This window comes from Dreissena polymorpha, chromosome 4 (assembly GCF_020536995.1).
Source record: "Dreissena polymorpha isolate Duluth1 chromosome 4, UMN_Dpol_1.0, whole genome shotgun sequence".
Classification (NCBI taxonomy): Eukaryota; Metazoa; Mollusca; class Bivalvia; order Myida; family Dreissenidae; genus Dreissena; species Dreissena polymorpha.
In genome coordinates, this window is record NC_068358.1 from 94,521,219 (window position 1) to 94,548,827 (window position 27,609).

General features: G+C 36.1%; 2 protein-coding genes across 2 annotated transcripts; both read left to right on the top strand.

The window, feature by feature from the left end:
- The first annotated feature begins 4,798 nt into the window (after window positions 1-4,798).
- Window positions 4,799-17,220, top strand: LOC127877366 (spidroin-2-like). The gene is made up of 2 exons (XM_052423123.1): window positions 4,799-4,834; window positions 14,945-17,220. Coding segments are annotated over exons 1-2 (1,557 nt in total). The 5' UTR covers window positions 4,799-4,832; the 3' UTR covers window positions 16,500-17,220.
- A 3,376-nt stretch (window positions 17,221-20,596) lies between these two features.
- On the top strand, window positions 20,597-26,615 carry LOC127878629 (uncharacterized). Its single transcript, XM_052425156.1, has 3 exons — window positions 20,597-20,846; window positions 25,303-25,462; window positions 26,045-26,615. Exons 1-3 carry the CDS (start codon window positions 20,597-20,599, stop codon window positions 26,265-26,267), a joined length of 633 nt encoding a protein of 210 aa, XP_052281116.1. The 3' UTR covers window positions 26,268-26,615.
- Window positions 26,616-27,609: the final 994 nt, after the last annotated feature.

Sequence of the window (27,609 nt, forward strand, 5' to 3'; positions counted from 1 at the left end):
TGTCTGTGTTTTTTTTATGATTTCATTGTGATTAAAAGAATAAAAATTATTTATAAAAGACGAAACAATTACACCTGTTCGAACATTATGATTGGAGTTTGTGCTTTCAACAAAGCCTTTCATGATTGCCTAATTGTCAAAATAATAAATTGTTATGTTGCTTAGCAACGTGTATTTGGGTCGAATAACAACTGGGTCAGCTAGAGTTCTTATTTTAATAGGCGATCGTTTAGTCATGTTTCAATTCAATTGAGGTTACGGAAATGTTTTTGGACTCGGTCAGTGTTAAAATTCATAGTTTTATTGTTGATAACTACAAAATGCTTCAAGTTACTTATACAAAAATATAAATAAAGTATCAAACATTTTAAAATACAGGAAAAAGTAACGGATTTATATGTATTTTGAAGTATTGATGTTTATTTAAAACGATTTTCCCCTCTTAAAGAAAGACAGTGTTTGTTGAAAAACCACGACCTCTTCATGATGATAGTAAGCATCGGGTGTAAACGTCGGAAAAAGGTAAATGTCATCCCGCGTGCAAGCCTTGGAAATAGCCGCAAAGGCCAATGTCATCCCGCGTGCAAGCGTTGGAAATAGCCGCAAAGGCCAATGTCATCCCGCGTGCAAGCGTTGGAAATAGCCGCAAAAGCCAATGTCATCCCGCGTGCAAGCGTTGGAAATAACCGCAAAGGCCAAAGTCATCCCACGTGCAAGCGTTGGAAAAAGCCGCAAAGGCCAATGTCATCCCGCGTGCAAGCGTGGGAAATAGCAGCAAAGGCCAATGTAATCACGCGTGCAAGCGTTGGAAATAGCAGCAAAGGCCAATGTAATCACGCGTGCAAGCGTGGGAAATAGCCGCAAAGGCCAATATCATCCCGCGTGCAAGCGTTGGAAAAAGCCGCACTGGACAATGTCATCCCGCGCGCAGGCGTTGGAAATAGCCGCAAAGGCCAATGTCATCCAACGAGATAACGTCGGATATAGCCGACAAGGCCAATGTCATACAACGTGTGAACGGCGGAAATAACTGAAAAGGCCAATGTCATACATTGTGTAAACGTCGGAAATAGCCGAATAGGCTATAGATCTGATTTACGAGTTGACAAGCTGCCAACATGTTTCTCAATCCATAGGCGTTAATAAAGAGCCAGAATTAATATTAAATATCGTATTACAATTAATTAACGGCCAAAAAAGAACGTAAAGAATTTATTTAACGTTTTTGACACAATACTCGCACAGTTAGAGTTCGTTGATGTCGTCGGTTGACGTATACAGCTATCTTCTTTGAACAGTAGTATGCTTGTAACTGTCGATATATATCTTGGTTAATTCACGCTGAAGTGCGGAGATCGTAAACAAGCCATTAATGACAACACGTGGAACTTCACTGTGCATATACCTTATCTTAAACGCCGACCTTTGTTATTAATTGCGTTACTTTTAAGATAATTATAATACTGAGCGTAATAGACAAAAATGAAATTCATATTTAATATTCTGTTGAAGCTAATTCTCTGTTAAAAGTGCAACACAACATTGACTGTTCGGGCATGCAATGGTTTTAGAAAACCATATACGATATGAACAGTAGATAGACATATTTTTCCACTTTTCCTAAGGTTGCATATACATGATCGTGTGTAATATCAACATATATCGCAATTATTGGCCTTTAAAGTAATTGGCATGTTACGCTGTGGCTACCGTATGTCGATACGGAAGGTGAACCCTGATGTAAAGAGTTTGGTATTTTATGATTAGAAAAAAAACGTTGCGTTATATCATATAACGTGTACCACTGTTATTACGTCATAGATACTCACGTCCATGACTCCTTTGCTAATGTCGTCCTTTATGTTATTCGTGTAAATACTGGACTGTCTGGACAAATATGTTATGAGACGCGTCCGAAACGTCAACGCCACTTGTTATTGCATGGATAAGTCAAAACAGGTTAACATAAAAGATCAAACTGCAGCACGCCACTTTCAGTACAATTAAGAAATCCGACACTCTGTCGAAATACATGTTCATTGTATGTTCGTCGGCCGTCACCTTTAACCTAGATTTCTATTTATAATTGATGCAGTTACATTATTGAAAGCCAATTGCACGAATTTACAAAATTAAGAAAAGCAAACATTATGTTATCGTTTAACGTAAAATAAGAAAACTTTTTTGACGGTCAACATGTTTGCAATCGTTTAAATTAAGCGTTTTATAAACACTTATATGAATTTCTAGAACACACTCGAGAACTGAACATATTGTCGCCCAATTTCCCTCGTGTTATCATATAATCAGAATGTAATGCGCGTTCATATTCTGAACTAACTATTGTACATGCTGTATATAAAAGGGCTAGTATAACAATGACGATGTTGGCAGAAAAGTTCAAGTCGACTTTATAAATATTAATAGAAAGTTATAAAGTTAATGTGTAGTTTTTTATTCGATCTGATACTGATAATAATAATTGAAATCGGATAATTGTCATTTTTATTTTTTATTAAGAATTGAGTGTACTTTTTTTGCATTTCCATCAACGTCTCGAGTGGAGGTAATTTAATATTAAAGATAATGTTAATATATATATATAATACGTTTCTTGTTTGCATTGACCACTTACTTAATCGACAATAACTTACTCGCGTGTATTGGTGACTGACATGCTGACCTATTGAACCCCACATGAAGGTGATGAACATTGTGTAAACATCGAATATCATGTCACCCATTGTTTATTAATATTTTGATGCGCATCAAACCGATATAGGTATAAACGAGCTGTTAATATTATTATGCACGAACAGATATTAATTGCGAAAGAGAATACTTATTGATTTGCAACAAACATCAATCGACCGCATTTCTACGTGTTGTCAGATTTGTAACTTTGACAGACTGACACAATCGTTGCAACATACTATGAATGTATTTGTTTGTAATTTGTTCTGCTTACTTAAGTTACGAAATAACGTCAGCAGCCACACTATTACAAAGCAACACCGAAATGACATTTACTCGTGAGATTACAAATGTAATTTATGCTTTCCGGTGGTTTATAGAGAAATACCAGTGAATTAAATCTGATAATTTCACTGTTTCAAACAATGAAAATTATCAGTGAAAATTAGCGATAATGTTCACTGTTTACTGTGAAATGACGTCATTTTTTTTAACGAAATGACGTCATTATTTCAGCGAAATTCTTTAGTTCAACTCTTTAACAAGTTATATATAAACTGTGAAACAAAGCATTAAATAAAAAGAAAATTGGTTGGATTCGGTGAAATATCGATTTTAATTCACTTGTGATCATAAAAAATATATATTTTCACTCGTGGCTGCGCCACTCGTGAAAATATTATTGTTTATGATCACTCGTGAATTAAAATCGATAATCCACCGAATCCAACAAATATCCTCTATACATTTTATGAAAATTTTTAGAAACTTAGTGACGTTATCCAAAAATGTAAACTATTACAACATTTAAATTAACACACTGGGTTAGATTATGTTGAAACAATTGTCATAAAGTTTGATAATTTAACATTTCATCAATAAACGGGTTTGGTTAAATGTTTGCTTAAAGAAAGACTATACCATCATTTTATATAATAACATCAATACATGGTGAACCATTGAAACGATACTAAGTGTCCGCTCATATAATTATTAAAGATATTAAATAACAAATAAAAGCATGGGTAATTTGCGCGTGTGTGTGTATTTCGAAGTTTAGGATGGCCTTTCCGAGTCAGAGGCTACATTATGTGTGTACCCGGAGTGCGCCCAGCACTCCTACCTAATAAACTTATTACACTCACGAAAGTTTTGACGCATTTTGAATTAAAGCTTCAATTTTGAGCTTCTTTGTTGTTACTGAAAGATTTTTTAATTTTGGTTTGGTGTTGTGTTGTGGGGATTAGCCGGAGTACCCGAAGAAAACAACGCCTGTCCGATATAATGGAAGGAAACAACGCCTGTCCGATATAATGGAAGGAAACAACGCTTGTCCGATATAATGGAAGGAAACAACGCCTGTCCGATATAATGAAAGGAAACAACGCCTGTCCGATATAATGGAAGGAAACAACGCTTGTCCGATATATCGGAAGGAAACAACGCCTGTCCGATATAATGGAAGGAAACAACGCCTGTCCGATGTAATGGAAGGAAACAACGCCTGTCCGATATAATGGAAGGAAACAACGCCTGTCCGATATAATGGAAGGAAACAACGCTTGTCCGATATAATGGAAGGAAACAACGCCTGTCCGATATAATGGAAGGAAACAACGCCTATCCGATATAATGGAAGGAAACAACGCCTGTCCGATATAATGAAAGGAAACAACGCCTGTCCGATATAATGACTAATACTATAAGCTTTCGACTTCATGACTGCAAAGGCGTTTATGGCTGTGCAAAATGTTATACTAAATGTGTGATTAGATCATCGATACCGGCAAAAAATCGATGCAAATACATCCGTTTGATTGACGTTTAGTGTTAGTAAGATAAGTTTTGTATGTTTAGGACCACAAACGTTACACAACGAAGTTTATGATGCATTTTGTGTTATCGCAACCGTGTTTGTAATTGGCCATCCTTGCTTAGTATCTTCAATTACCACACAAAATACACAAACACACACAAACGACTAAAACACGACTGTGGTTGCATTAGAATCACGTTTCCGACGTAACATACGCAGTAAAATTGACGTACCGTAACGACGGTTGACAGTCAACTCACGTCGGTATAAATAAAGACGTTACGGCGACGCTGTCTTGACACTGGAACGCAATTTACGTAAAATGTAAGTACTTCTGTTTATCTTGTGGGAATAATTTTGATTTTGAAATACAATCGACGGTGCAAAAAATGAGGGCGATGTACATGGGATGAGTTAACTCGGATAATATGTGGTATTTGATACGTAATACAAATGAACATAATAAACCTTTAACCATAATGCGATTTGACGTAAGTGATTACATAATTGTTTGATGACCTTGTAAATTTTTGGAATGGCTTTTACTTATAAACAAGTTAAGTAGCATATTTTGTACACGCACGTCATCTACATCTCAACTTTACTCGCTACGAAAGTTCTTAGCGGGATCACACAATTACAGCTCCCGCTAAGAAAACTCGTAGCGAGTAAAGTCGAGATACCGGTATTAAGATTACAACGAAATAAACGCAAATCATTTTCTTACTGGTATGAATTGAACGTGAGCGGCATTTTAAAATTAAGCAAAAGTTATTAAGGGTGTACAATTGCGAAAAATACCTGTCTCGGCATCGACGTCGCCATCTTGACTATCGCTTTACCAGTACAAATTGCATCCAATTAGGGGAGAATTCTCATAGAAAGGATTTCAGGCAGGGGATCGAACTGGCGATGCTCGGATTTGTTGTTTAGCGCCCTACAAACTGATCTAGCCGGCCCGACTCTTTGATGCTGTAGGTTGATGTGTGATTTACGTGTGCTTAGTATACTAAGTTTTCTTTAAATATATTTTAATGAAAATAATGCTATTGTACTTTTGTTGAAACGTTATAGTAAAATTTATTTCAGAGAAAAGATGATTAACCTGTTAAAAGAATACCATTCCTTTGAAAAAAAGCACTTATTAATCGACAGTTTTACATTTAAAATAACAAATCGACAAACCGGGCGTTTAAAATGTAAATGAACCACTAACCATGTCGGCAGTTTTTTCCCCCTTCAAGGTATATTTCGCTTAAAAACTGTTTAATATTGCCTATATATAATAGAGAATACTGTGTTAGTGTGATAGTGTACTTAAATTTATCCCACGAGTGAAGAAAGGTTTACATGGCGAGGCTTGTACACAATCACACTAACATAGTATTCTATTTATCCTACAATATTGTTTTATTTAATTTATTCCTAAAATAAAAGCAAAAACACATTAAATTAACTGAATCTTACATTGCGTAGTAATATTTATTGTGATCTTTCCTGTTTACGGAAATCGAAATAGTCCTTAAGAATTCCACGCAAAAGAAGAGTAACGAGACAAAATATCCCTATACGCCTCAATTCAAATTTAATCAGCTTTCCATATGTAACACACTCAAGTAGAACACAGGCGGTTGTGTTCAAACTACAATTCTGGTTTCACCGCTGTAAAAAAAAACAAAAAACAAACATGGCTCCCGCCGTTTTGAAATTTACAAAATGTGTAAACACATACCGTGGCTACGTGAAGCATGATTCAGCATTTATTCCCGCCGATATTGTTAATTTTAGTCTTTAAACAACTCTTCTTTTTACACACTTTATACTTACTTACATAAAATTATTTTTCTACTCACCGAAGTTGTATAATAACCACGTCCATGTTTATTTTCGTAATTTTTAATTTGCTTCCATGACGAGTTAAAATTCTAGACAAATTTCTTCATCGCCATCCATCTTTGCCATTTTAAAGCACTGGATGTAAGCAGGCAATTCTTTGTGGATAGACATTCTTTGATCGACTGACAAAGGAACGACTAAACCATCAAAGAAATGACCATTCTAATTCGACATCGATTTCCTTCGAAAAGTTAAAGAACAATTCACTGACACTTTTCTTAAATTTAATCCATCAATTGTTCAACAAAACATCGCGTTATTCGAGTACATTCGACATTTTAACTAAATCGAAAATGCAGTCTCATCAGTTTCATTCCAGTTTTATATTCAAAATCTGTGTTTTTCACATTCATAATATTAATATAATTATTATAGTAATCCATCGTAACACACAAACACACACACACTCGTAAACTCGTTAAACGACTGCGTACCCAATGACCGAAATGACGCAATCAGGGGTGAAAGGCAAAAAAAAAAACTAGTCCCTACGTAATGTTCTAAAAATAAGTGTGGATGAAACCTGATCTAAAAAAAACTGTGGAGAAAACCTTATCTTTTCTTTATGAGTCGTATTTATTCTATAAAATCATTTAGCTGTAGGATAAAGATTTATTCATTCTTAATTCATCTTCAAAATTATTATTGAAACCGAGAAATATGAGAAATATCAACAAATGCATAGAGACACAGATTCATAACCTTTCAGTAACTATATACTTGTGGTTTACCTCTGTAAATTTATTATATTGGGAATCTTAAACTTTGAAATAATTTGCTTGTTTCCATAATGTTTTGTTTCTTTTCATCCGTTTAACATATGGTGCCATTTTGAAGCATTATTTATTGACGTTAATTACCGGTACATATAATTGTTTTCCGGTACAAACCATCAACAAAGAAAGCTGAGCCAATTAATCTTTATGTTAGGGAAGTACACCCATTTTGACGGCAACTCTAGTGTAAGGTTAGCTGGTCTAATTTATCGTGAACGAGTTTGTTGTAGCGTAACACCGAATATTAATATTACAAACAATGAAATTGCTTGCAGGCTGTAGTCATGTTATTCTGTTTGGGTTGGGAAGGTGGGTGTTGGGGAGTTGGGGAGTTGGGGGATTGAGGAGTTGGGGGTTGGGGGTTGGGGGGGGGGGGTTGGGGAGTTAGGAGCTTGGATGGAAAAATGATTTATCCCCGAAAGATTCGTAAATGAATATCGTGTTCAATAAAAACGAATTTTAAAATATTGGTTGCTGCATCTGAATTATTTTATATTAGCCAATACAGTTCATCTGTTTAATTAAATAATTGATTATTAGTGTTTTGTTCATTCATTTAAATGTGGTTTCTCCACCATTTGAAAACGTTATATGGTATAAATTATTATTTGTGAATATGTTCTATTAATGCATAACGCATCCTTAAAATTGACTGTGTCAATTTGGTTTATTGTTCTCTTCTTGCACTATTTATGAGATCATATGATATAAATGCTGTAAACTAAGGCACGTAATACATAAAATATAGAAAACATGTAATACTTGATTGAATATCTTTGATACGAAATAAAAATATGTTTTAATACAAAAAAAACACTTCTCAGCGGGTGTGAAAGTCATATATTCTCTCTGAAATAACCCACCCATTCTTGTATATCGTATTTTTAAGACAAAGTGCCTTTATTACGTGTACGTGTATTATTTATGACACATCTATAAACGGACTGGCTTTTCATTTCTGAGTCACAAAAACAATTAGACAGCTGAATAAATACAAAACTCATAAGATTTTGCCCATGGGCTCAGTATATAACAATGAACATTAATATTCTAGACTGGCGTGATATCACTTGTCAAGGCAAAATGAGAAAATGAACGCGTATGTTACTTGATTTAGTTAACGTAAAAACGTCGCAAGTATGACTTGTAGATATGCATTTACATATGAACCTGTCTTTCGACGTCTTTCGATTGATATTAAAATAACAGAAAGTATGTATATGTCTCATTTACTAATAGTTGTACTGCTTCATGTGGTTTTGAATACTAAATGCTAGTGGTTCAGTAGGAGACTGAATAGTACGCTTTAATTACTGAAATGACAAGGTATTCGCGAAGAGCACTGTCGCTGTTGTTTAATGTAACCACGCTATTCATTTAATGCATATTGACACTTTTCAATACTTAAAGTCAATGAAGTGACTTCAAATACACGAAGCTTCACAAATTTATGATAGTTAACGGTCACATTTAAAAGGACTAATATGTGTTATGGGTTTTGAAAGACAGTGGTAAGTGTATGCGATATTTGACAGGAAGGCCTGACACGCATATCTTTTATAGATACTATAAATAGAACCGATTTGTGGTCCTTACTAATTAATCCTACACATGATATAATTGGTTTACAAAACAGCAAATGAGTTTTCCATGGTTTTGGTATGCGATTTCTTTGGAATAATATTCTGGATAGTCCTATAATAGTTTATTAGTTTACTTAAAGGTGCCTTTTCACAGATTTTGGCATTTTTTAACTTATTCATTAAATGCTTTATATCGATAAATGTAAACATTGGATCGTAAAAGCTCCAGTAAAAAATCAAGAATAAAAATAAAAAAAGGAAAAGAACATTGCCCGGACCAGGTTTCGAACCAGTGACCCCTGGAGTCCTGCCAGAGTCCTGAAGTAAAAACGCTTTAGCCTACTGAGCTATTCCGCCGAGTACACTTCCTCAACGTATTTTATACCTTATATAAGCAATCTTCGTAGTTTCACAAAATTTAACGACAAAAACAGAACTCTCCAAATTATTCAATCGTTTCGCGTTGCAACGCTTTATAATTTTTAGGTTTTAAAATCGTCAAAAGATGCATATAATGGCTATATTAGACCATGGTAAATGTTCAGTATTACTGTTTCCTCACAAATATCATAACTAAAACGAAAATTTGCGAATCTGAAACAACTTTTTTCAATTTTGTCAATTTACCAAAGCGTGAAAAGATCCATTTAAGTCTCATCATCAATTCATAATTACAATTATTACAATCAAATATGCATAGTATGTATGAATGTGGCCATTCTAACCGAATTTTAAGTTAGGGGGCCAGCGAGTCCTTGAAATAAATCTTGAGTACGATAATTTGATTATTTCCTTTTACGCAGTTTTTAGTTATGCAAAATGTACTTTGGATCACGCCATACTACGAGTAGTGATTATTATATACAAACGAACATATTTACTCTTCCTCGTAATATAACTAGACACAAATCCATCCATTAATACCGGTATGCATGATTTAAGTATAATGGTCTCTTAATGGTCTCTTACACCAATCATCTCGGTTAGCCCGTGTTTATAGTTCTTTATGTCGACTTGTCAATCCGGTTTATTGTACAATTCTTAATTACGTTTGTCATTTTCTTTCCGGTAAAGGGCACGTCGGATAACAGAGACTTTCAACAAATTGGGCACTCTTATATCCGATTTCAATCTTCTACTTGAAATGCACTTATTTATATTGTTACTATTCTTACCAAGGTGTTTGCTATTCCAGCATGTAGATTAATTACTGTGCTTAAAATACTGATATTTTGATAATGTTCAATGAAATATGAACGAAGAAAGAGTGTGTTTTAAAAGGTGGCATGCATGATGCTGTAGACATTTTGATAACGGGCACGTCGGATAATGGCGACTTTTAACAAATCTGGCACTCTGATATGTTGTAGACCGGCGAGAGTAACAGTGTAGTACCAAAGAAGAAGACATCGACAAGAGTGTATACTAGTATAAGCTTCAGTGATACAAAAATAAATTGAAACTTCACGCTATAATGGTCAGATTGTAATTCCCGAGATGTCGTGTCTAAATTAAATATTAAAAAGTTCGCGGTGGTGTAATGGATATGGTGTCCGCCTAGCGATCGGGAGGTCATGGGTTCGATCCCCACTGTGGGCGCGTTCTTAAGATCTCCCCCAAAGACACCAAGTACTGGTTCTAGGCCCAGGAAATGGACTCGAGAGCGTTTCAATAAGCCCGAGGCTTTCGATGCAAATGAGCTAAATAAATAGGTTTAAACTAATTAAATATGCCATGAAAAACAAAATCATGCACATAATCCAAGGGGATAAGAAAAATGATGCACATTTTCGGTGATTCGTTTTTTATTTACGTCAGAATTTTTTAATTAGTACATGCTTTCTATAACCGTGTTCAACAGCGAATTTTGCATTTCTGGTTCACTAAAAAGTGTGTATTATGTATGTTAAAAAGTGTCGGTTAATCGGGAACAGAAGTGCCATTGTAATTGAGATGATCGGCTAAAGAAGTGTCCATGAAAATGTGGCATCTGACTTCGTTCAATTTGAAAATTCTTCAATGTCGTCAGTGAACTTAAAATTCAAGATGCTTTAACAATTAAAGAAATATTGATCTTGTAATTCGAAAAGTGAACACGTTCTTGATTGGTTTCTAAGTATTTTTTATTTAGTTGAAATATGTACCTATCATCCACTTCATGCTGATTTTTCGATGGACTTTTTACCGTCTATTTTCATATAACCAACTGTTTTTCTCGAATTTCTTTCTTCGCACTACGAAGTGCTATACCATTAATCGGCCAAACAATAGTCCGTGTCCGAAAACCCAATGAACAGAAAATAAATGCGAAAAAGCTGAAAAACTCACCTCTCGCGCGTGGCTTTTGTTGTTCTCTGTTCTCAGAACAAAACAGAAAATGAATTCTATTTATTTCAGTAACGGTAGGAAGCTTGTGTCAAAAGTGGACTTAGACATGTCACGATTTACTTGATTCTACGAACCTAAAATTTGACAACGGAACACGATTCTTTTTTATATACAATTAACCTTTGTCTGAATTTAATATATTTTGTGTGTGCAGAATAGTTGCACCATTCGCTTTTTTACCTGCAGAAACCTCTTTCAGTGCATAATAAATACCGTTTGATAACATGACATGACAGCACTATTTTGCAATTACTCTGCAAACTGCTGTTACAGTGTCAGCACACTTTGTGAGTTATTAATTAGCAAATGAACATCGACTTTCATATTCTGGTATATATGCATGTCATGTTTAATTTATACATTACCGGAGCAAATGAGGTATTATATCATAGGCGCAATAAATATGTAATATAGCGATTGTCTGTATTCTCGCTTTCGGTACAGCAGATACAATTATAGTAATATCGTGTCCGAAAAAACTGGGACTATGACACATTAACAGACGCGATTTGAATCATGATCGTCTAAATCCGAAACGCAAGTAAATTATATGCTTATATAAAGCGTCTAAAACTTCACCGAATTCCCAGTTTAAAGCGCTATTTCGTGTCAAATACACGAGTGGCAATGTTTCGTAAATAACATGGGTAAATGCCGTTGAAGAAGTGTTAATTTATTGCTAATACCAACATCACACGTAATAACAGGTTCGATTTCGGTCAGCACGCAAGCGTTTGAGAGCGTTATTCATGTACCGAAAAACCCGTTATAATTTGCTGATATTCTCTATAAACGTATATTTTATGCATTCGCAGAATAACTAAATGACTCAAACCCCTTATACAAGTGTCATATGGTGTTAAAAAGTCCATAAAAATATTCCGGAATATCGCGTTAATCTACATGCAGTATATAGACCGTTCCATAATCGATAAATTGACCGCCGCCATATTGTCAGTCACGTGACTGTCCGCCATTAGACTGCTGCTAACTGGTGCGAGACTGCGATTCCAAAAGCCAAAAACGTAGAGAATACCCGCTTAACCGTTGTCGGATAAATAAATTACTTAATGAATTAATGTGAGGCGATTATCACATTTTTGTTTTTTAAATGATTGTTTGAAGTTGAGATTGATTGTTACAAATAAAATGTTTAAAATGCTTTCGTGTATTTGTTTTTTTTTATATCTGTAATCAAGTGGTAATCATCGGCGAAAATTTGCCGGTTCAGTCGCTCATACTATGTCTTTGATTAGACTTGTTTCGTTTAACGTTTCACAAACAATTCACGCATGTATTGTTGTGTTGATTTTAATAGCCGCAACATCAAGCAATTTATATTTTAATTAATACTTATTAAAGATTCTCGCGCAATTAATTACCGCTAATTGTTTGTAATTGGTCTCATGTGGTAAAAATCTACATTCCTAAATCATAACATATTATATTAAGTATGATATTTTTGATACGCCTTCCTTTATTTTTCTTGTTCTAACTGATATCAAAGATAAAAAATTGTGGTTTGGATTTATATTTAATTATGGAATTTTGTCACGTTAAAAAACGAGCTTTTTATTATGAGAGAGTGATATTGATCTTGACGATCTTTAATGTGATTATTCGGAAGATGAAGAGAATGTGATTTATGTGATATATCTATATTTTCATCTGTGAATCATTTAACAGCTATAAAGCTAAAAAATACTAAAAAATGTATTTTATAGGTCTTTGAAGTAACGCAAAACATATGGATAACGACACCAAATGTTTAGTCAATTAATCCACACAAAAAAAACTCCGAAAAAAAACACCTAAATAATATTTCAAAAATATATTATTAAGCGCCAAACGAATTTATTAATACATTTATTTGCAACTTTAAAAACGCGGCATAAGCATCAAATTAAAGATTATCTGAAGACTGAAAGGCCGACAATTTGACACAACAAAGAGCTCTATGCATAAGCCGTAATATTTTTTGCAGAAAAGCTTCAATAAATTACAATAGTAATACATCTAATTATAAAAATATAATTATGAATGGCATGAGTACGTTAGTGTGATAAACACGTGAGTAATAGAAAGTATAAGGGGTGCATTGAAAATAAACGTACTACAAAGCCCTATTAAAAGCGAAGTGCATGACAGTATTAACATGTAATTTTAATTTGATGGGTTTTGTACAGAGAATGACGCTATTGAGGAATATAAACATACAACTGAAAAACACAACTTTACATGATGCAATTTGAACTGTGTATTCATGTATATTGAAAACTCGTTACTAGTGAGTATGAGTGGCAAATATCTAACATTTTAACACACATATATCTATATTAATATTTTTTTAAAACAATATATACCCCCGTTCGTGTCAAATGTAATTTCTTGTTTAATGATGTCGTTCATGCATTGCCGTAACATTAAATCTTCATACGAAATGACGTAGTTTTAATTAACCGATACCCGCTAAATACGTTAAATGTTATGTTTTTAGGTAAATTTTATAATTATCAAATACTTTTTTTCATAAATTAAACCAGGGATTAAACGGGCTAGTATCTTTACGGTGTACAATTTCTGATATTCTATATTGGACATAACTTTTAATTTGTACAATATGTAACATATCTAATGAACGCAACTGTTAAGTATGTCGGAGGTAAAATATTAAACCAAATGACTGCTTAATACTACCAGAAAGAGAAGACATGGTGGCATCATCAATTGTGTTTAATGACCAGACTGTCATCTGCCACCCAGTGTGGTTTATGACACCCCGGGATGACGCCATGTTGTTAGTTAAGTCTGGATAATATCTGATCAAAACGAGATAATCGGATTATGCAGAACAATAGGGCAATTCAACACTGGAATGCAAAGGATTACGCGATTTTAAGATTGATGCATATAATCAAATGATAAATATTGCATTTAGTTTAATTAAATTAATGTGTTAACGTGTTTATTTTCCTCGACAAATACGTAAAAAATATGCACGTTTTTCAAACATTTTTCTGTTATAACACTAACTTAACATCTCCTCTAGCAGAAAAACTTTATTTCATACAATTTGCATGACAAACAAACAAGTTTTACAAAAAGAAAGAAATTCACCCGTTGAATAATCGGTGCTCTCTTATATATGTTACCGGTTGTTTGGCAGTAGTGTAATGGCGGACGCGGAGAGTAATCAGGGGAGATAATTGGGTAATTACTAAATTATAGAACGGTCTATAGGCAATGAAGCAATTTTGGTGTAAGCTTGTCTAGGTTTGCTACCCGCTGAGCCACGTGATTAAGTGGGCGGAGCGATCATAGATAAGGCGTCATGTCAATTGCTTCATTTCGTTTAGGACTTTTAATAGCATTTACTTGCCTGTATACACACCCCTCTATTCGTACACAGGCAATCGTTTCTAAATCAAAGTGCGCTTTCTATAAGTTATCAATACCACTGTCTTATTGAAGCCATAACAGTACATACAGCTAAATAAATCACACTTGTTTTTGTAAGTTGTTTATACGTTAAAAACGGGTTAAATACAAAGCATAATATCTTCGTTGATATGTATTACACCATAGTCGGATCCGACGCTATGCCGAAAGATTAACTGTGTTAGATATGTCTGTTCATTTGGTAGTGGTGAATAGGTAATGAGACATCATATTGTTTACTTGTTCAATATCGCACGGAAATTCATCAAATCAATATATCCTTTTCAGATCCAAGCAGTAAAACTGACATGATATTTCCAGAATAAGAGCTTACAATGTCTTTATCATTCCAGGAAAGTGCCCATATGCTTGCTTTTGGCGTCCTGCGCTGTACTAGCGCAGCCACCACCGCCGCCACCATCACAAGGTCCAGCCGCACCGAACCCGAACGCCGGTGCACCTCCCGGTGGATCCCAAGGAGGCCCGGGCGGACAACTTCCGGATGCGAATCCATGGCACGAGCTCTTGCACAAAATGATGACTTTGATGCAGACAGCAGCGGTCGTGGATGGTCAGGCGGGTGGACCGGGTCAACCCCAACAAGGCGGACCACAACAGGGAGGAGGCGGACAGGCACAAGGACCACCGCCGAGTGGTAGCCCGAGTCCCTCTCCTTCTTCCCAACCCGATCCGTCACAACAGTGGGGTACACAGGCGCCCGACCAGGGCTATCCCCAACAAGGACCACAGGGACAAGCAGGACAACAAGGCCCGGGTCCTCAGAGACCACAGCAACAGGCGCCCGAACAGAGTGGTCCACAACAAGGGCCACAGAGGCCACTAGGGCAGCAAGGGATGGGTCCACAAGGGCAGCAAGGGATGGGTCCACAGGGGCAGCAAGGGATGGGTCCACAGAGGCAGCAAGGGATGGGTCCACAGGGACAGCAAGGGGTGGGTCCACAGAGACAACAAGGGCAACAAGGAAATGGCTTCCAACAAGGACCTGGTTTCCAACAGGGACCTGGTTCCCAGCAGCAACCACGCAATCAGCAAACGATGAGACCGACGCCACCACCAACTCGGGCACCACCAGCGCCCGTGATACAGGACTGTTTCTGGGAAGGCAAATTTTACAAACCAGGAAGTGACATTGTTAGGGGTCAGCACGACACATGGTGCTACGTAACATATTGCGACTCTATGGGAAATATTCAGTTCTGGGATGATTTTGAATGTCCCCTAAACTCCATGAAACCAACTAGCGGTCACAGTTCAGGACGAGGGCCCGGTGCACCCCAGCCAGGTTGTATGGTGGACAACATGTATTATGAGCTTGGGCAGGAAATAACAAATCACCAAGTAGGTGAACGATGCTACGGAACGTATTGCAATAACGAAGCGCAAGTCATTCAGTGGGAAGAATGGTGCGCCGCTCAGGCGCCGCCTACAAGTCAAGGACCACCACCACCAAACGCTGCTCCACAGCCTGTTCCAGCCGGAGCACCTAAACCGGGACCTGGCGCAAAGCAAGGCCCGCCAAAGGGAAAGCAAGGCCCGGGACCTCAAATGCAAGGCCCGCCACCTGCTGCCGGAGCTGGCGCAGCTAGAGGCGGTCCCGGACCAGGAGCCGGTAGACAAGAAAGGCCCGTCGCTCCTGCCGCCGCAGGTGGTCTTGGAGGGGCCGGCGGTGGAAGAGCTATGGGTCCAAAGCAAGGCTGCTACCACAATAATCTATATTATCAACCCAACGAAGACGTAATTGTTGGTAACATTGGAGATATGTGTTACGGATATTACTGTGAAGGTGACAATGTTTTCGTCCACTGGGAGGACAGGTGTAGTGCAGGCCAGCAGGCGGCTCAGCCGGCGACGATGCCGTCGGTATCCGGCGGACTTGGTTGGTTCTAAAAAGTTATTTATACATATATATTTTCTTTATAGAAGGATTCCAGTTTCAGTTTAAATGTACTACTTAGCGAATTTTCGAATTTATTCAAATTTTCTTATTAAGTCCGACAGTTATGCATTTTAAAAATGGTTTTGGTATAATGTTTAATCGGTATATCGACGGTATTATTTGGTCATATTCTTTTCAATACTACCTATGTTAATTTTGCTCTTACCGAATAATATTAGAAAATTTACGAGCTCGAGTGGCTTAATGCATTCGCACCTTACTTCCGTCTTTCGGTGATTTCACAGTTATAGAACACTTCTAAACGAAGCAAAACTGTCTGAATCATGATAAAAGATTTGTCGGATGATATGGGTTGTTTCTTTCTAAGTCGTCTGCAAAAATATATAGTAAAGTGCATTTGTCGTGACGACAACATCAATGTTGTTAATAAATATAAAGACAAAATATTGGAGGAACAATCAATATAGTTTACATATTTTTAATGCAAAATTCACCGTCGATATACCGCATTTTTATAAGATGTGTCTTATGATTTATTATAAACATTTAAGTAAGGTTTACGATACACATAAGCTATGCATGTTATGTTGAATGCCTGCGCATGTTATATGTCATGTCATTTATAATTTAAAGCTACTTGTTCATAATGTTTGCCTCTAATTACTCTTATCCTTGTGGCATGGATCTTTTTTAATAAACATGCAAACCTTTTATCTCGGGGTTTTTTCTTTTTCTGAGGCATGCGGTGCGCGAGCGGGTCAGTTGTCTACATCTGTCTTCACATAATATATTATTATCGCTTGCTATGGATAATTGGGTAAACTCTTTTTTCCAACAGGAAACAACTAATAAGTTTACATTTTACATTTGAGTAGTGAGGACGATACCAAGGCATGTCACGTGCTGCTCATGGCCTGCGCAGTAACTGTGGTAAGATTGGCATACTTGTTCGCAAGATCGGATGAGATCCATTGTGTTTTGTTTGATGACAACGCAAACATTTCTTTGTTGTAAGGATGATATAAAAATCATATCATGAACGACAATGCGACTATGATACGATTGCATGGGTTAAATAACGACCACTACATTATTGCATGCATGACCGTCAAAACGTTATTGTAAGGATGGCATACTACTTTCAGGTTCGGATACGGGATTTTGGGTTAAGGGAGACAAACTATTTAAATCTTATCCACCGTTCACGTAAAAGCCATGTAAAACCCGAACTTAACCCAAACTCACAGGCTAGTGTATGCTTAAATAATGAAAAGTTGATATATCAACAGAAAGCAGTGCAATTCTATAGAAATATACGCTTACTTACAGAAAATTGACTACATAAATCTATTTGATCGCAATGATTTCATTCAAATCAGTAAGTAGGATTTGAAACATTCCGAAACTTGTTTAACCCTTTGCATGCTGGGAAATTTGTCGTCTGCTAAAATGTCGTCTGCAGAATTTCTAAAATTAGCATTTTCTTCGATTTTTTTCAAAGAATACTATCAGAATAGCAAACAGTTTGGATCCTGATGAGACGCCACGTTCTGTGGCGTCTCATCTGGATCCAAACTGTTTGCAAAGGCCTTTAAAATTCAGCTCCAGCGCTTTAAGGGTTAATTTAAGAGGGGGGCCTTTTTGTCGCCCTCTTAATCTGTCTAGGACTGAAACATAACTGACATATAGATAGCAAATATCTGGTGTTTCTTGATATATTGATTACATTACTTTTGTTAAACTTTCATTTGTGTATAGGTCACACGAGCTACGACATGTAGCTCTAAGCATCGTAGTAAATAGGTAGCCGATGCTAGGTTACCGACACGCATTCAGGTTGAAATATGAAGTAACAGTGAAAATACAATCATCTGTTGAACGAGTAGCTTTAAATTTCTTTTTTCTACATACCATTATCTCTAGTTACATGATGTGTACTGGCATTGGAATTTTTGATACATAATTATCATCTTGTATACCTAAATATTAGCCTATATACACGATATAGATTATGGGCAATAGGGGTTCCATCTGTAGTAATTCTAATAATCAAGTTGTATGGATATTAGCGGATACAACAAATCAGCATAATGGATATTAGGGGCTTCATCTATAATAACCGTAATGCTCGTTATGTATACCTTAATGTTAGCCTGTATAACAGATCAGCATGTAGGGATTTAAGGGTTCCATCGTTACTTATCGAAAGAATCAATTTGTATAACTAGATGTTAGCCTATGAAATAGATCGGCATTATGTCCGTATGGGGTTCCAACCAATGTTACCGTAATAATCATTTTATATAACTGGATTTTAGTCTATGTAATAGATTAGCATTATGTCCATATGGGGTTCCAACCAATGTAACCGTAATAATCATTATGTAAAAATAGACGTTAGCCTATGTAATAAATCGGCATTATGTCCATATGAAGTTCCAACTAATGTTACCGTAATAATCATTTTGTATACCTAAATGTAAGGCAACATAACAGATCGACATTTTGGGCATTAGGGTTCCATCTTGCGTTATCGTAATAATCATGTTGTAAACACAAATGTTAGCAGATATAAAAACCGACAACACTGAAGTAACATGCTAATCACGCCTTCACGATCTCTGTATGTCAACATTAGTATATACTCCGGAAGACCCCAACAATATTGAGTAAAACATCGCGCGACTAAAGTCAAAATACCTATATTAGTTAAACATATAAACGAACTAATAATACACGTATATATATTATTTCTCGCGAATAGTTAAATATACGTACCGTAATAGCTTTACATGCATTAGTTTATTTAAATGTTTATACTGTGAAGTTTGCACTATAGAAATACAGAATGAACATATTTTTTTACATAAAATATAATGTTATAGTCTCGCGAAAAAAGAAAATAAACTAATTTTACGCGAAAACCATTTTTGTTACTTAACGTCATAACTACAAAAGATGTGTTGGCGTTTACAAATTAAACAGCTGTAAGATGCACATACGCTCTAAATAGCATTTGTCAAAGAACGATACGGAGCGATGGAGCAAAATACGGCATGTCAGTTCCTCTTGAAATCGTTACCGTACATTGAAGGGAGAACAATGCAACTGAGTGTTCTATATCATATCTACTCGTGAAGTATAATCACTTATATTGTCTTGAGAAGAATAATGCACTGCGCACAGTCCATTTATTCAAAGGTTAACGTAATAGTCATTTAATGCAATACGTACACACGCTGGTAAATAACGCATACACTGTATATCACTGATGCAAATGTCATAATTCCATAAATGTACGCTTTAGCGTGACTCAATGAATAATGATCAGCAAGCACCAATCATATTCAAGAAATGAGCCGTGCTCTGTGAAAATGGGGGTTTAATGCATGTGCGTAAAGAGTCGTCCCAGATAAGCCTGTGCAGTTCCCACAGGCTAATCAGGGACGACACTTCCCGCTTTTATGATATTTTCTGTTTAAACAAAGTCTCTTCTTAGCAAAAATCCAGTTTAGCGAAAAATGTCGTCCCTGTTAAGCCTGTCTGGACTGCACAGGCTAACCTGGGGCGACAAAAATGTAAGTAAACATAAACATTTATTTAAATGGTAATAACTACTAACTAGTTATGTATTCATTTGCTTACTTATTCCAAATAGCCCAAACCTGTTTATTAATACAAATCTAACACTCATTCACCCTTACTATCAATATTGCATTTTCATCTCTAGTAACGCCATCGTAAAATAAGCATCGAAGATGCTTGTCTTTTTAACAATGAAACGTTAAATTATGTTTTATATATACCAATAAATATGTATAAACGAACACTTATTCATGGAGATATCAGTCATCGACTCCGTAAGCTCTTTACGGACGGTCACTAGTTCACATTATGAAAAAACACTGTTTTGAAAATGTGTGAATATTGATTGCATGATTATTTTAACATCCACGTATTTGTAATTTGCATGCGTTCACGTGTTTATGCATTTCTATATTAGCATGCGTCATTAAAATTAATGATATCATAAATAAAGTCATCATTAGGCTTAACATCGCAGCGTATTCGCAATTTAGGGGCAAATATGCGACAGACAGGTCCAACCGGAAGTGGAGGTACAGGGAGAGCCGGACTGCTGCACGGAAGGCCAAAACAGGGCTGCTATCACAACCGGTTGCTTTATCAGCCCATGGATGACGTCATCGTTGGCACGATTGGTGACAGGTGTTACGGCTACTACTGCGAGGGTGACAACATTTTCGTGCACTGGGAGGATGTCTGCGTCGCACCGTCAGCTACGGCGTCGGCATCGGCTGCAGACACAAGCAGCGCACGTACCAGTCCTGCCATTTGAAGTCATACGTCGAGTTAGCTCTATCAAGTTGCTTTTGGTTTCACGGATACAAATTCTTCAAAAGTAATCGGTTTTGACGTAATGCAAATATCATCGAATTTTTTTATTAATTTTGCTTTTGCTTCACTTGTACACTTTGATAAAATCTGGTTTTTGCCTGGTTTTTGTTTGTTTATGTGACACAATGCTCAATGGCTGTCTAGCTTTGGTTGATGTTTTTCTAAACGTTTTGTGTGGCGATGCATGGGCAGTTTATTACAAGAGGAAATACTAATTATCTGCCAGTATACGGGTTAACAACGTAAAAATGACAAGTTTTTCAAATTGTGTACAATGTCGAATTCCACATGTTCGATTTGCAACTATGCATGCACGTATTTCTTTAGCTGCACGATTTAACTTAAATCTGGAATAATTGAGCCGTGCTCTGTGAAAAAGGGGCTTATGCATATGCGTAAAGTGTCGTCCCAGATTAGCCTGTGCAGTCCGCACAGGCTAATCAGGGACGACACTTTCCGCTTTTATGACATTTTCTGTTTAAAGAGAGTATCTTCTTAGCAAAAATTCAGTTTTGGCGGAAAGTGTCGTCCCTGATTCTGTGAGGACACTTTACGCTTGTCCCTGATTCTGTGAGGACACTTTACGCTCGTCCCTGATTCTGTGAGGAGACGTTACGCATATGCATTTAACACCCTTTTCGCAGATTTAGGCTCATTTTTAATGGATCAACATTTATGAACGACGCTTTGCTTCCTCATTTTAACATGAATCTGAACGTTCCACGACTGATGATACATATTTTAATCAATGCATGAGTTTTACATATTTATAATTATACTCTGTAAATAAATCAAATGTGTTGCACATATTGAATCGTTTCTTGTTTGATTAATGCACACTTATCCATTTTTTGCATGACGACGATCGCTTGAACAGGATGGCCTTTCTATATACGTAGTTTTATTGTACACGCTGTTCGTGGCTTGATAGCGGGCACTATACAATACATATAATAGAAGCTTGTTAACTGGATCAGCAGACGATTTTATGCATAATCTATCTTACCCAGAATTCCGGAGATATTCGATGTTTATCGACTGTCTCACACTTAAAATTTCAATGTTAAATCAATGTTTCATATTGTGCAATCATCTCACTTGAGTATCACGTGATTAGAGGTTGAGCTAAGTAGGAGTTCCAAACAAATGAACAAAATTTCAGTTCGAGATAGAAATTAATTCGAATTAATATTTCGACATGAATCTTTTTATCGGTGAACCACAATATACATTGGACATATTATAAATTTTGCTAAGGAAAAACTGTCGGTGTATTTATAACCCACGAAAATAACGAATTTGATTGACAAATTGTATTTTATTGTATTTCGTTCTTAAAGCATCGTTCCTAAAAGGATGGTCATATTATAGGTTTACATATTGTTGATTTACTGCTGTAAGAGTAAAATGATCTGCATACTGGATATGTTCGATTGATGCACAATTAAGATGAATAAAGAAGGAAAATATCCGGACCGAACACAAGTAAAAAAAAGTGATGACTTCCAATCACCGGTATTCGAAATTGTGGTGTTCAACTGTATACCTTGTATAAAAAAGTATTTCAAAGGAACAATCGTATTTTGGCTGTAAATTCTAATCATGGTAACTTTTATGTATTTTGATTAACGGAAATAGATGCACTGATGGAGTCCGCACAGGCTAATCAGAGACAACACTTTCCGCCCAAACTGGATTTTTGCTAAGAAGAGACTTTTAAAAAAAAGAAAATATCATAAAAGCGCAAAGTGTCGTCCCTGATAAGCCTGTGCGGACTGCACAGGGTAATCTTGGACGACACTTAACGCAGATTCATGTACTGCCGGCGATCATATGTTCTGCAAGTACATTCGCTCAATCTCAGGTATTATGGATTTTTTTTATTTGGTTCCCTACCACCGAAAACGGCTCATTTGTAAATAACTGGTTTAATATGACGTTTTAGATAGGTTCAAGCATATATAATAATTGAAAAAAAAACATAGGATGGAAAGAATCATATGAAAAAAAGACAGTCGATCGTTGCAATGGTGTTAATAAAACAGTACACTAACATTATTGCATTTGCGATTTAACGAAAATACGAAAAACAACACCAATCAATGTGAGTTGGGAGTTTTAGGCATTTAAAAAATATACTATATAATATTGTTCCTTGATTAGGCTACCCATAAGTCACAAAAGGCAGATCAAAGACAAAAACATTATTATTTCGAAAGAGGACATCATACATGGCTGATCTACAGCGGGTAAATATATAATATTTGTTTGCACAGCTGAATGGTGACGTAGTTAAAGTATTTATCCCATTTTCAACGCGACATTGACGGTATAATACCTTATGGAATATACTAACCAGTATTCAACCTTGTGGGATATACCTGTCGCGTGCACGGACTACTTTTTACGCTTCAAAATTATACGACCTTCAACCTTTAAATCTAGTCATATGACATAATTTTTCGCCATCCGTATAATGAATCAGCTGATTGATGGCGTCATAAAATGACATACTTATTGCGTCATTTTCCCTATTTTTTTACGATTTATTATAAACGCGACTTATTTCACATGTTTTCTACATGTACTGTATATCGACATATCTGAATTGTCCATTGATCACATTTTCCTTATTTCGTGTAATGTGCATTGTTTATAATCCATGCATATACTTTTGACATTTAACTTAAAAATTATGAATGTACAACAAGCCATACACATATCGCACAATTCATAAATAATCTGCAATGTTTGCTTTCCATTTAATTCACGTTAGGCATAGAGCTGTGTAAAATATAAGATGGTAAAAATAGCACCACACTGGAATTGGGAGCGTCCCTTTTTGTACACGGGTATCATCCACTCATTTATCTGTTGTGTACTGGAATGTTTTCCATTCTTTATGTATTTATATATTAAATTATTTTCTTGTACAATAAGGGCATTTACCATAGATAAATAAAACATGGTGCAAGTTTAAACATAATTATGTTTGTATGCAGAAATCTGCAAATGCAACCGAGTTTACCAACGGCTATTATTTGATAAACTGCTCCGGTTCATTTGAACAGCAGTGATATATTCCTAGATATATCAATATCAATACCTACATATTCCTATAGTGATAGGATGGCATAAGGGTCTTTATTTAACCATGCTAAAATAATTATTAAAGACCCTAGATGCAAAATCGTCAATTATTGAGTTAAATGGATTATTAGATGGATTTTAAAGGATAATTAAAGGTAAGATACTAGTTCTAACGTGTTTTGGTTTTTGTTTGTACTTTTGTCGTTCCCTGTTCTCGGGGAAATGATTTAACATTGGCGCCATTGATGCATCGGATCACACACGGCATACCCATAACATTATATAAAAAAACACGTTCTGCGCGTCCTTAAATTCGTCGTCCGAAGTCGGAAAACGTATTGACCTGTATATTAAGTCAAATAAAGTGTCAGTCGCTGCAATTGTCTGTTTACTCGTCAAAATTGTCAAGGTCGTCGATAGCTAAAGAAACGTCAGCGTACAGTTTATTTAGTATTGACAGACCTGTACAAAGTCGCGCCAGTCAAAAATCATAAAAAGCGACATTTAAAGTTATGGTAGCCAGAACTAGGTCGTCGATGGTGTACATGTATGTTGTCATCGACATCATTTTGTCAGGAGCAATCGCCGCCATATTGGATTTTGATCATTTTCTTTCGAAAATAAAATGAATAATAGTAAAGTAACATCTTCTTTTCGCGGTCGTAATGTGTTACAATTCGCATACTGCGTAAAATTGAATCGAGGTATATGGTGATATTTTTTACTTGTTTTACAGTTTGTGTGTGATTTATTTAAAGACTATTTTGCGTACCAGAACAAATACATGTATATCACTACGCATGGTTACATTTGTTAGATTTTAAGCGCTTTTAAGACTGAATTAAAATTATTGTTAAGGTTATTAGATCTATTTATGTTAAATGTCACGTTGAAAAAAATCAAATGGGATACATAGAGAATACTAGGTTAGCGTTGAATACAGAGAAGTTTATGTTGCTCGGCTCGAACACCGAAAGCGCTCGCCAAGGCTCGCGCTCCCGGCGTTCTAAGCCTCGCAACATAAACTTCTCTGTATTCAACGCTAACCTAGTATTCTCTATGTATCCGATGTAATATATGTAATTCCAAAAACTATTAGCGTATATTCTTGCGGTTTTACAGCTTATTAGTAAATGCTATCGGTGTATACATTATAAACATGCATTTTTCTGAAGCTTATAATAATGGCGGATAGTCTTAAAACGTGGTATTGGTCTATTACACTGAATTTAATCAAATAAAAAAATCATGTTTGGTGAATTTGCTTTTTCTGCGCCGTACACATAGGTTCGTCCGTTTCAAGTGAAGGTGACCGTCGAATCACAGGATGTTTACACCAAGGAAACCACTACAACCCGTCAGAGGACGTCATTCTCGGACACATCGGGGACATTTGCTACGGCTACTACTGTGAAGCCGACAATGTCTTCGTTCATTGGGAAGAAAGGTGTGTATATCTTATTTTACCAATTTATGCCGTGCTCTGTGAAAAGGGGGTTTAATGTATGCGCGTATAGTGTCGTCCAAGCAGTACGCACAGGCTAATCACGGACTACACTTTCCGCCTAAACTAGATTTTGCTATGTACAGACTTCCTTTAAACATAAAATACATTAAAAGCGGACAGTTTCGTCACTGATTAGTCTGGGACGACACTTTAAGCACATGCATTAAACCCACTTTTCACAGAGCACGGCTCGTTTATAAATCTTACATCTTCAAAACGTATGATTTCATTCTTAAAGGACACCGTGATGTAACTGAGAATTCTCTTCGGCGGGTGAAGCTGAAGTTTAACTTTGTTTAAGTGTGATTTAAAGAATACAATCTCATTCTGTTTAAGATCGCGGTATTATTATGTCTGTCATCTGGCCAGTGTTCGATAAAAAGAAACATATTTGGCTCTTATCCTCACTTATAACCCGTTTGTATTTAAAGCGCATTCTGCATTTAGAAAATGTGATATACGAGATAATATTCTTCACAAAGATGGGAAAATATAATTTATGAACAACGTATTCCTTCACAGGTGTAAGCATGGCCACAGTCCATGGCATAGAAATGCTCCGGGCGGAGTAGCCAACAGGGGCGTGGCCAGACAAGGCTGTCACCATAGGAACATGTATTACCAGCCAGGGGAGGAGGTGATAGCGGGAACAATTGGTGAATTCTGCTACGGCTACTATTGTGAGGCGGGGAACCTGTTCGTGCACTGGGAGGAGAGGTGTAGTGATGCAAATGGCATAAAGTGACAATAATTTACACATGCATTTGTTTTGATGAGAATCTATATACTTTTTGCTTGATCCTATAACGGTCCCTGGTGTGCTGCAAACATATAAGAATTAAGAAACACAGAGGACTTGTTACGGGCGTAAACCATACCTTAACACTACTAGTAGCTTGTGTCACGGACTCTAGATTACACTATATACACTCGTGCTTGTGTGTATGTTTAAAATTCATATATAATTAACCCATATGCATTTTGTATTTGCGATTTTCCACGTTCTGCATATTTCACTATCTAAGTTCATACGATGTTAAAAAAATAATATTTGTTGTTTTGAGTACCCATATAATCACAAGTCGCAATCGTATGCAAGTTAGTCACTGTTTGACCTCTCAAATAAATATATCGATACCTATTTCCGTGAACGTGTTTAGATTCTTCATACAGGTAAATATCAAAATACTTATATAAACGCGCCGTTTATAAGTAGCGCGTTTATATAAGTACAATTATTTTACAAGGACAGATCATGTTGGAGATTTGATATATGGCTTATAAACATCATACATCAAACGTTCTATTATTAAATTGGGTCGATGGAAAGCATATGTGATACTTGTTTACAAAACAGTGTACGAAATTGTAACTATGAACCAGTAAACAATAAAATTCTACACTTTCTCACCCCGCTCGCGTACTAGAGTATGGAGAAATGTTTAAGATTAAAGTATTATAATCAAGTAATAAAATAAAAAATATTTTACTTGTTTAGATGGTTCTTTTCCACGAAAATAATTGTATTAAGGTTCCCCAATAAGAATGATCTAAACTATGAAAAACAACATTTTCATAAGCTACTCAGTGCAAACACGAACTCTTAATTTGGCGTTAATTATGATGAACTGACGACGATAATGAACGCTGTCACTCATTAGGTTTCATGAACAGAATGTTGTATTCATTCACGTGAAAATAATTTTCATTTATCCTACATTAGCCCTGTATAAATGTCAATTACTCAGCTTCTTAGACAGAGTCCTTGACGATCTAAACGTACAAATGCCTGCTTAGCTGCAGACCCGTCTTGCTTTCGATCGTGATCAATTAATGGTGAATTTATATGTATAGACTAAATGAGCAATTCAACTAGTAATTGAATTGTGGGCGTGTTTATAGAAAACTACGCGTGCCTGCTTCCATGAATAATTGTGTTGTAAATCTTATCAAATTATGAACTAAGCTTATTGAAAAAAATGTATACGCACAATTGTTTTTAAAAATCTGTTTAAACTCTACCATATACATAGTAAATAGTATACATGTACTAATAATTTCGTGTTTAAAAATTAAGACGTACGTCA